The following is a 12,295-nucleotide window of genomic DNA, read 5'->3' on the forward strand; positions in this document are numbered from 1 at the left end:
TCAGTCGAAATGTAATGCATTATCATTACTCATTGCTTGCTTGCAAAATGTAATTCATTACCATTACTCATTACTCAGACGTAATTACTCATTACGTAATGCATTACCGGTGATGCGTTACCCCTCCCCCCCCCTTGTAATGCATTACTCCCAACGCAGGTGAAGCTGCTGTGAGAAGCTGCTGTTTTTATTAATCGGCATCTCTATCCAATACTCATCTTCATCAAAACGTTTAATCTTTGGAAACTGGCGCTAAAAGCATAAATTCAATCCAAAGTTTCTTATGCCTGTTTTCTCACAGCCTATGGAAACTAGTGTGCAATTCTCCTATACTACAGTTTTATTGCAATTTCGGACGTCTCTGGGGATAGATTCGACCTGACGGATACTTTCGCCACAAACGTTAGTTTTCTTCATGCGCGAAGTCGTTTTCTACCCTTTCTGGACCAACTATATATACCTGAAGGCAACCTGTAAAGAGCATTCTTCGTCTTGGGGTTGGTTTTCCTACTTTCTTTTCTGTTCACGTGTTCTCGAATTGCCCGACCGACTTTGTCGGATCTCATATCTCTCTACATTTTTTTAAATTTTATTTATGAATCAATCAAGAGCATTACCGTTCATGCTTGGTTATTGTGAGTTCCAATTGAGGAGGCGAGCGTTTTCATCCCCTTCTTGTTTAGTGACATACAAATGTAGTTCAATCCTCGTCCTTGTGGATGCGCGGCGGTCATGAGCATGAGGGACAATTCGTGGTCTCAACAAAACCCTATTTTTACATCGCGTCCGAAATACGTTCATATTTGGTGCAATAGCGTGTATAAAAATGGCTTATTTATAGCGGGCCACCACCACAGCAGCAGTATAGGATAGGCGCAATTAAGATATATCAGCCTAGAGTCACTAAATAAGCTACGCTTCTACTAAATAAGCGTAGCTTATTTAGTGACTCTATATCAGCCGAGGGGTAAGAAACGTATTTCAATCCAAGCGCTGTTGTTGCATGCGGTCCGTCAGGATTCTCCACTCTGTTAAAGCAGAACTTCGCCACAGAACACGCGAACGACCAATCTTTGCGCAGAACGGTACCGTTGTATGATTCCTGATTTGTGGAAACCGCGTGGCGTACGGCTTTTTGTGACAATTAACGTAACTGCGTAAGTGTCACAAAGAGGCGTATACCTCGCGTTTTCAACTATAGTCTGGGGGGAGAACGGCGATATTCGGGATGGTGGCTGGCTAGGAGCGTGTTATGCGGTGAAGTTATTTTTTAAGGGTGCACTTCTGAACTTCCTAAGTTTAGCGTTCATGCGTGACATGAAGGAGTCGACAACCAAATGTATGGCTGGTGTCACACGCTCGAGTCGTAATCGTACATCAGTGTCCTAAAACACAAGTCTCACCTTGTTTTATACACACGCACACGCGGGGTGATGATGATGATGATGATGTTCAGTGAGAAGTTCTATCGGCATCATGTGTTTGATGCTGATACACAGCCAAGAGACAATAAATGAACAACAACAACAATTATATTTTGATGACGAAGTGGGGTGACAATAAATGAAGAACTTCGTTCCCACACTGTATTTCAGTTCAGCTGCGCACCGCGCATCACGATATATATGTTTAGTCAGTCTCCAAGCAGTGTCATATTTCACTTCGTTCCCTTTGTTTCAAAACAGGGCCCGACTCACTTGGCCACTTGCTCTGAAACTGGGGTAGCACTCCCCCACAAAGATAGCACAAACGTATAGTGGGAAGCACTCCCATCAAGACCTATTGTCATGAACACCACAAAATGTTGCGTATGACGCGCCAAACGCCCACCAACACGCAGTCATTTGTTTTTACACTTTTTACAAAACGTAACCCCACCCCTCCCTCCCGAAAAGGTGTTTTGTGTACAATGTGCCAGCTTTATGTTGAATACGCCATCTAGAAGAGTGTTTTGCGTGTCGTCTGTCTTTCAACTTTTTTTGTATTCCGCACGTTGAACACCTTGACGGGGCACCAAGACAAGCTACTTCGGAACGCACTTCATACTCGTCGCGTCATGAAGTATGTACTTTTTGAGATATCGCGATACACACAGCTATACAAGCATTACGAGAATGAAATGGCATTAAATTCAGTGATGTCGACTCGCCTGTATGTCGCGTGTCTATCGCAGCGTCGTTCTCTACCGAGTTCTTCCTCTTTTCCCTGAGGCAGGCCAGAAAAAAGAGAGATTCTTTGAGTCCGGCCGTCTTGTTCCCTTCTTTCGCATCAGGCTCGATGTCAACACCTGCAAAGTGGAGGAAAATACGCTGTAAAGGCATTCGCTGGCACGGGGAACGGCCGCTGTGGAGAAAACGTCTTCTGCGGAGCTTGTTTATGTGCATAGAATAAAAGTGAATAGTACGACGAGGAATTGACGGAAGGCTGCCATATAAGTAAATCTTCAAGCTTGAGGACAGTAAATGTTCATGCCGCAATTAGTATAGTTAATTCATCATTATCCGCAATTTCAAAATGGGAAAAAGACTGCACGGCTGTATAGAGCGAAAAATATGGACATGATATACATATTTCCAGAAATGTGGATCTGTGACACTAAAAGCTGACTGCCCAGGGGAAAAACTTTGTTCTTTCTTCACAGGTGTATTGTGCTCAAACTGTGCACGGAGGCTTTGTGTCGTGGTCCTCATTTCATACGCGTGCGAGATGATGAAATGGGACGCGCTTTTTAAATACGAAACACATCCTTTCGTACGGCCAGTTCATAGACAGCGCGTAGTTTCGTCATTTCAACCTAAAGTACGTCATCGAAGCATTACATATGCTGCGAAAATGGTGTTAACAATTACATCCTGTGTTGTAGATGGTCACCAACATATTGTATATATCATCTAAGTTTCGCTAAGTTGCATGTGTTTAATAAATTTTCATTTAACGACACTATATATATTATTCGCATTTGTACTCTGTATACTTTCAATGTTCCGGAAAGTGTTATAGTTTATGTTTTGTGGAACTTTTAAGGAAAGGGTTTGTTGTCATGGGGAAATTCGTTAAACATAATGAGCACACACATGTACTAAGTTTTCAGTGTCTTATTTTCGCATTGTTGATGTCAGAGAAAACAAGAGGCATCATTTTCAAAGGAAGGAAAACGTAAGCACTGGTAGTGATGGGACAAGTGCTAAGGAACGAAGTGGTTTCAGCATGTGGTGAAAGCTACGTACCCTCGAGACTGGGATAAAATTACAAATTTCCACGTTTGTACGAATATTATATAATCCAATATTTGCAGTCAAACTAATTGAATGACTGGAAGACAAAGATTCATTGCTCAAATTCGATCCAGTCCGAATTACATTCGACACGTCGAATACTAACTGCACTGGATTAGATCATTGGGTGACCACATAGCCCGATTCATATTATATTTATAGTGAGTGCATCTTTTGAACTGCGATTTGTATTGCCACCCGAAGCTCTTCCACTTCGGTGAGTGTCAATAGTGCGCTGTATCGTCACACTCAACGTCGCTCTTACTGTTGATCTCTTCTTTCCCACCGCAATAGTGGGTATTCGTAAATGTTTCACCGCATCGGCAGGGCCAGCCAATAAAATTGCATGAAATGACGTAATAACCGCATCTAAAACAGGTTATACGTTTGACATTGACAACAACTGTAAGCAAAACGAAAAAAAAAAAAAAAAAGAAAGTGGGCAATACCATTTTCTGGTCAGGTGCAGTTTTTAAATAAACGTGAATCAATCAATTCACGTGACTCCCGGCTGATCATTACATCTGAGTCGAGCGTCCGTGAAACGAATTGATTTAGCTTTCAGTAGCAAAGCTTCCAGTGTTGCTGAGAGAGCATTCCATATACAGGGCCGGCAACGTTGATCCGTTATACGGGTCAAGCCGATCATGGCTTCCATCTTCTCCCTCCTCATCACATCCCCCGGAAACGCATCGGCCCAGCGTCCATTATTCATTGACGGCGCCAGAGAGGAAGCCAAGATGGCGGTTCTTTCCATCCCCCCACCTCCTCCATATTTTGCCCCAGTCATAACGCGCTGGTTCCCTCTGCACCGCGAGTCCGCCAATGGCCGCGCGAATCGCCATTATCATATCGCACGTCGCGGGCCAATCATAGGGCTGCGGGCGCGCCCGCTTTCCTCGCCGTGCTGTGCGGATGATATGGCGCCGCCGCCATATTTAATACGCGAAATGTCGATGCGGGCTCGCTTCCCATTGGCGCGCGCGCGCTGTCGCACGTGCCGGGAATGCGGCGCGCTTTTTCTTCGTTTCGGTAAGGGTGCGCGCGATCCGCAGCGTCTCTGTATCGATCGGCTTCGCGGGACAAATTCGTGCTGCGAGAAACAATGACAGTGTGGAAGAGGAACACTCCCTCGCCAGGCACTCACTCTGTTGTGGGGGAGACGTGTTTTGAGGTTTCGCTATGAAGGATAACAGGGGAGGGCCTATTCGGGCGCCTGGAAATTAACGCCTGCATTGTGTAGGTGTCATAGGCTGTTTTCCTACGAAGGAAAGTTCACTCTCTCGATCGCGCTGAAAGTGTTTTTCCACGTCGAAGTGTCAAAGGGATTATGGAAGGCGAGAACGCGTATACGGATGTTTCCCTTCAAAAGGAATAACTGACACCTTTACGGACAACTACTGTAGGATTTAATATCACGTTCGTAACAAAACTTCAATCCCGAACACGACGTCTAACATCAATGAGATTCCTCACACACTTTTCAAATAGTATAGCGCCGCAACGCATTGTTCGATGTGTGTTTCGGCTCGCAGATTGCACTGATTTGTAGTCCTCATAATGGTAGTACGTAAATGTAGTCTGCATAGATAGTTTTCGGTCTGTCCCTTATAAACTTTCCTTCCGCGTTCGGAACGTGACAAGAAATCCTATTTCGTGCTGCGTTCACTTTGGTGACCACTCGCAAAACAAAGATGACTCAGACGCGAATTCCAATGTCATAAAGCGATATAGACTACATAGGATGGCCGCTTTCCATGCCGAGACTGGGAGATGACGCGGGTTCGAATCCCCGCACAGGCTGTGCTGTCTGGGGTATTCCGGCAGACTTTCCAGACGAATGTCTGCGCAGTTCCCCGTGAAGTCGGCCCAGGACGTATACTAACCTCCCGATCTCCCACTCCTTCCTGCTGTGTACGACTGTACGCCACAGTTGCTTTGCGGCGCTAACGCAGAAAAAAAAAAGCGATAGAGAAATATATATAAAATTAATACATCCAAGAATATTTCGTCCACGTTGACTTTATTTTTTTGGCAGTTGTACTTAGCCGGAGAAGACTCGCTAATACTTGGGATTCAGATTAAGTGCAAGATGTAACAAAATCCCCCCCTTGTCATGCGTGGAGAAACGAGGATGGGAGTATATACGACCACCTTATCCTGCAGCTTCCTCACTATACGTTTCTATAGTAAAACAATAAACAAACAACGAGCATTAACAGCGATTTCTCAAGTTTTACTCGTAACTTTCATACACCGTGCTGTCGTCCCAATAACCGTAAGAAATTAGGATTCTACCATATATACACGATCGTTGCAACGTGGTCGGCTTACATTCCACGCTATATAGTTGCATTCCCGCATTTATGACAGACCCTTCTCGTCAAAAGTAGTCGTTTTACATTCTGTTGTTGTTCTGTATGTTCAGTGCACACCCTTGTGATGCATCTCATGTGGGGCATCTTTGGAAGCGTCTTTGGCGTTCGTTGGCGTTGGCGTTCGTTAGTGTTTCGACAGCACTGTCAATATCATATATCAAGGTCTCACGCAATACAAACCGTCCACGGTCTCTTCTGTTCTACACGGCTTTGGACGGGACATTAGCGACGAGGACGACGATTAGGACGACATTGGAACCAAAGGGGGCCCCCAGCAGCGATTTATCCAGACTCCCCCCTAACCCTCCCCCCCAAACAATAGGAGACACCCCCTAAAATTTTATGAGACTACGCAATATTTTGCCAAAGAGCATAAAAACACATGGGATTATCCTCCATGTTGTGACGTCACCTCTCCCCCTGTGGAGCTCGACCCCCCCCCCCCCCCCAGGGACGAAATTATGGGTAAACCACTGCCAGTAGCTATAATACTCGCAATGTATTTATGTATTTGGGGACATTTCCTTCCCCGCCCCCTGCTATACAAGGAGTACCACAGAGCCATCGACTCTGAAATCCAGAGGAAGTTCCGATCAAAGAACTCCTGCCCCATATATCTCAGTCATGTCCGTATACATATTCGCGGCATCGTTGTTCATGCAGCTTTTTCGTGCGCTTACATTGCATTCACGGATATGGTGACCGTGCCAATTCATTTAGCACACTCTTAAAACGCTCATACTACGCTCCTAGCCAATCATCACCCGGAATGATATATCGCTCGCTCGGCCCTGATTTGTTGAAAACGGGAGGAGTACGTTTTTCTTTTTTTTCTTTTTTTGACATCTGCGTAGTTACGTTAATTGTCACAAAAAGACGTGCGGACCGCGCTCTGAAAACAAAGCTCGACCACATAACGCGCTTATGGTGAACCATTCCACAGAATGGTACCGTTATCAGTTATCAGTCCCGTTACGGTACCGTTATCAGTTGTCAGTCTGATTTGCGAAATGCGCGGGGCGTCCTCCTTTTCGTGACAGCTGACATACGCGTTCCAAACGAGGCCCAGTGCTACATCGCAACAGAGTAACCATTTTATGGAAAACACGGGATATCGTCATCAATCACCGCTACTTCTTTGAGCCTCGCAATTTGCGCGCACAATACGTGCATGCAATGGCCGCTCAGCACGCTCTTCCTATCCAGGCATTGAGCCTCGGCGACCCCGTTCGAAAGCACTAATAAGCGATGCGACCCTCCAACACGGTGTCTCTCTCTCTCCATCTGCCTCTTCCATGCACTGGCTAAAAACCATCTTCTTCCGCGACACATATGTATATATATATTGTATTGGAGTGAATCTTCTTCGATCCGCGATCCCTCTTCCTTTCTATTCCTTCCCCCTTTTCTTTTTTTTTTTTTACCGGTCTCTGCTGTGCCAGAAATATTGCCACACATCAGTCGCTGTCGTCCCGAGGCGAGAAATGCCCCGAAGCAGCTCCCGGGTCATTTCAGGCGCGCATAACGCGCGTCGACAGCTTTAATTAAGCGCGCCGCTCTATCTACGGCCAGCAATTACCCCGTAATCACGCGTAAGACTCAGAAACGCGTCGACGAAAAGCAAAAGAAGAAGAAGCAAAAAAAAGTATGGAAATCCGCCCTCTCATTTTCCGTGTTCACTTTTGCTGCGACGCTAAACCGCGTATGAGACACGCGAAATGAACGACCCGGAATATGTGTCACATATATAACCATGGGAGACGTTAAATACGTCCGAAGACCCCGTCTTCCTTTTTTTGTTCCTTTCAGTACAGTGATGAGCGCGAGCGATGCATCGTCTTCTGCAATTAGACGCGTAATTAGACATGTATAACGATGACTTTAAGTGCGAGTTCGATTGCGTTTCCGGTTACTGCGCATATATATATGTGCGCCATGAAGATTTATCGAAGTTCACTAGACGTTTCCTCTTTTATTTTTTTCTTTGTTGTTGTTGTTGCATGTGGCGTTCTTATCGATTAGGAACGAAAGCTGAACGTTCCTGGTATATGCTCGTTACTGGTGCATGATTGATGCATAACTATATCTGTATGCGCGAGTCCTTATGCAAGCTATGAACTCTAGGTTTAATATTTTGCGAACAGTCAGATTTTTTTTTATTGCACTTTACACTTCACTCCGCGATAATGTTTGGAGTGGTATATCCATGCCCCTCACTTGGAACACTTTGTTAGTGAACGTATGTAAGCCAGTCCTTTCCGTACAGCAAATTACAAAACAATGCGTTATAGAAACACAAAATGAACTGTTCTTTGCGTTCGTAAGATCAACACACAATAATATGATCAAGATTCATTCTGTATATGATATGTATAAAATTCTGTTCACGTACATGGTTACAGTAGAAAAAAATCGTTACACAGAACGACAAAACCGTTTCCTGTGGACTCTCTACACCTTTCAGTTTGCAAGCCAGCCGAAAGATGGCGAGACATCCCCAGAATATCGGGACGAACTGCACAGTCCTATACACTCACTACAAAGATACAGTACAATATAATACGAGCAATATGTGACATGCTGTAACGTGCAGAGAGAACCATGAATGTAACGTGCATCATCACTGCAGTAATAATGCAGGCTATACTATCAAAGTTCGCTCAATCAACATGCCTATGCAGTCCAAAAAGCTCTCCCAAAGGTTTTTTTTTCTTTGCACCCACAATTCATTCCGATAAGAGGAATGATATTCAACGTGTTCGCTTGTATCATCATGATCGGGTGAGGCGACACATTATTTCACCACGTAACCGTCAGCAATGGGGTAGAGCACCGCCCCTGGCGACGAAACTCCCCAATCACAGCATTAAAATGAAGTTGTTGTTGTTGATCATGATTGGGTTTCGGGATGATTTGGCACCACAAAAACAAATTAATCGCTAAATAAATTAATTACTGAACGCAATGATACCGGAACGTAGGGCACTATGAATAGCCCATTGTTGTCTGTACAATGTTCTGACCTGCAGTAGCCTGACCCGACTTTGTCGGGTCTCACGTTTTCATATTTTTGATACCGAAATCAATCAATCAATCTTGCCTGAAGTATCGAAATCGGACAACTAGTACAGCTACCCCTGTCGTAACGCAGAGGAAAGACTTACAAGAAATGCTATAAAATGGTAGGAGGATATTGGTATTGGCTGTAACGGCATTCAAGCCAGCTAGTGTAATTGCACGGCGATATAACATCAACTCAACTCAAGGAGGTAGTACCGTCGTCGGAGATATTGGAGCACATAGCTCATGGTGTATTTTGAAATATGTTATTCTCGGAGATGCTAAAATCTTACACCCAAGTGGGTGGTGGCGCGTCGGAGGAGTAGGTGGGAGACACGTTCACTTCGTCATCGTCAGGCGCGGTCTGTAATGCGGCATTATTATTTTAGTTTCAGTTGCCACTGAAAGACTCTGGAGCAAAGGTTATGTAGCCCTGTGCCATCCATGTAAACAGCGAGAGTTAGAGCAACTGCGTGATATCGAGTGAAATACAATAAACTGCGTTGCAGACGAACACACCGATTCCTTTCTGTCTGAATGACGGCACGCTTTGTCCAGCCCCTGAGTCTAAACACTGGACGGAAGTCATAGCATATACTAAAATGGCATATATCCTAACAAGCAGCTTTCTTTTATCCGTCATTTATTTATTCCGCCTCGGGAACTGCTGAAAGCCACAGGCATAAAGATTTGGATTGGTGTCTGGCATTTATATGGACGCTACACACGCACGTGCCCTGCTTTAGCCGCCCGCCGCCAGATGGGGCCAATCGACCATGATGAACTCCTGATGCCACATGGCTAAAACGTCTCGCAGTGTTTGGGTCCTGTGTTCTTGCCAATAGAAGGTAGTGTCTTAAGGAGCTACAAGGACATTCTTCGTGGGGACCGCAGGAACGGGAGGAAAGTGGGGGGGGGGGGGGACTTTCTGTATGGGACTATCCCTGCGTCTAGGGTACCTTCTGTCAGCAGCATTTTCTACGCAGTACGGAAAGTACTTTCTTCTATGGTTGTAGGTATATCGTTGTGTTTCAGCTGAAACTCCTTTTTATGTGTTGATCGTTTTCTCTTGTTGCTGTTTTGAACGTGTAAGCTTTATGTACTAATAAATAGGAGTCGTTTTATGAGAACAACGCAAAGCACGAATGCAGCTTGAAATGGGCCTTAACAACAACAGCAGCAGTATTATATATATATATATATATATATATATATATATATATATATATATTATATAAGTATTTTACTGCAGGAATTACGATTCCTTACATCAGTGCATGTGTACGGAAACTCCTTACAATGACCTATTCGCCTTTTTGATATTCAAAAAACGAGGAGAAGGTTATGTGATATAAATTTTAAGAATAAACTCCCGCAATACAAATGAACATGTGTACCACGTGGGTGAACAACAATACCTTCCAATATTCTATTACTTGGAGTACATCTTATACGGTTTCGTAATCATTTTCTAGTCTAAGCTCAATGCTTTCACTCATTGGAAATGTTAGCAGTGTAACTTATCCACGGCTGTATCTTCGCACGGTACCTTATTTAATATTTCATTCTATGATCTATTACACAGTGAGTTGTATTGAACCGTGAACGAAACTGTGGAATATGCTCAAGCTCCATGCAGCAGATGCTATGGGCGAGAAACAAAGTTGATTGTAATTTAATTACATCTATTTCGAAGGGGGGGGGGGGGTATCCCGAATTGTCACCATTAAGAATCCACCGTGTAGAATCCCATATGCTCAAAATCCCAAACGGCGCTAGCGTAGCGTTGCGTGCGTGCCCAACTGTGGGGAGCCACCCAAAGGCGTGGTGAACTGTCAAAAAACACCTAAACTAAACTAACCTAACCTCTGAAAACTAACCTAACCCTAACCAAAATCTAATAAGTTCTGCTGCTCTGATGTGACCGCCATGCTAAGCCTAACTGTCGCAAAAAAAAACTGGTTTTTATTCATGACAATGACTTCTACTAACGTCAAAATCACGCAATACTGGGAGGTTTGTCAGTAATATGTATTATTCAACACTATCATTCCACCATTCTTCACATTAAAGCTTTAATTTAGAAATCTGGGATTTTGAACATCTGGGATTTTAAACGGTGGATTCCTGACGGTGGAATATCGTGGCATCCCCTTTCAAAGCCTCCACGAAAAAAAAAAGAAAAAAAAAGAAAGGCATTAAAGAAGCATAACTGTCTGGCTCCACACCACAGAACTATGTGTACCACGTACCCGCATCTCCTATTTATGGTCAAGGATATGGTTGTTACGTTGCAGGTCACTTTATCGTACTGCTTATTGTACATTGAACAAAGTATGCATTTCTTTTAATCTAAATGCTGTTTGTACAGTTGATGAAATCGCATTTACCGCAGTACACCGAGCGAGCCGTAACGTTTACTTAAAGTATTTTAGTTGAGAGTGTCGAGTGCTGTACCTTTTCCAATCCCGGCCACAAAGTTAGGAACAATGATGAAAATACAAACAGATCGAAACGCGCGGTGCACACAGGAGAAAAACCCCCGATAGAACGGAGGAAAACGAAGATTGGCTCTGGTTTTAAACTTCCGGTGCCCGAGACTCTCGCCTTTCTTTCCGGAAACGGCGACGAATAAAAACACGAAAGGAAACCCCCTTGGAAAGAAAGAGGGAAAATGCTATAGAGATATAACGAAACGACCAAAGAAAGCGAAGTGTCTCAAAAAGAGAGCCAAGAAAAAGCGAAGGCAGCGACGCTGTGACGCAACCCGGCCACTCGACTGCCGTCAATGAAAAAGCGATCGGTAAATATATATAGGCGAGAAAAAGGAAGACTGCAGCTCCCTTGCAAAGAAAAGGGGGCACCGCTTTGAGAGGAGCTCAAGCGGGGCCAAAGCGCACTGCGCGGACTCGAACGACCCGTGGCGTCAAAGAAAAAGATGAACCTCGCTTGTGTTCGTACTCGTAGCCGTGGTTCTCCAGAAGGGTGAAAAAAAAAAAAAAAGAAGAAAGAAAGAAAGACTCGCCCATGTGATAGGAGCGATGCTGCGACCAGAATGAATCGTTGGGGAAAGTCTGAGACACGCTCTGCGCTCATACGTTGTGACAACTATATGTTGGAGAGAATTTGTTGTGGATTTTGCGTCGTCTCCGATGTGTGTACGAAGTGCGATCGGAGGAACCACTTTAATGAGTAACAGGGGAGGCCATACCGTGATGATGTTGTGTTTTGGGTGGGGTGACTTCTACAAGGGGCCTTAAGGTCATTTACCTGCTTTTTCAATAGAGCTAAGGCCATTTTCTTTTTGTGCTTTCGCCGCAATGCTCGTAAAGGGCGGGCAGCAAGGGACGATATGACGTTACGTATGCCGCACGCCATCGCTTGCGCGTGCTGTTAAAATACTGTACGGTTTTATTGTTTCTTCCCCCCCTCCCCCGATAGATTACTTTTTAAATTGGATAGTATACGTTCTGTAGATGGTACAAAACTATTCTGGTAAACATAGTGGACACAGAGAGTGAAATATAATAGTGCCATCCTCGTCGCCAATATGTAGTGACCAGGTCGACTGAATTCGCAGAC

General features: G+C 44.4%; 1 protein-coding gene across 1 annotated transcript in view; it reads right to left on the reverse strand.

Annotated features, from left to right (window-relative positions):
- The window catches only part of LOC135378253 (sal-like protein 3), a 125,779-nt gene that overhangs the window by 36,485 nt on the left and 76,999 nt on the right, over window positions 1-12,295 (reverse strand). The window contains exon 3 of the mRNA XM_064611228.1: window positions 2,150-2,287. Within this exon, the coding sequence (XP_064467298.1) occupies window positions 2,150-2,287 (138 nt within the window). The remainder of the gene's footprint in view (window positions 1-2,149; window positions 2,288-12,295) is intronic.

Source organism: Ornithodoros turicata, chromosome 1 (assembly GCF_037126465.1).
Source record: "Ornithodoros turicata isolate Travis chromosome 1, ASM3712646v1, whole genome shotgun sequence".
Classification (NCBI taxonomy): Eukaryota; Metazoa; Arthropoda; class Arachnida; order Ixodida; family Argasidae; genus Ornithodoros; species Ornithodoros turicata.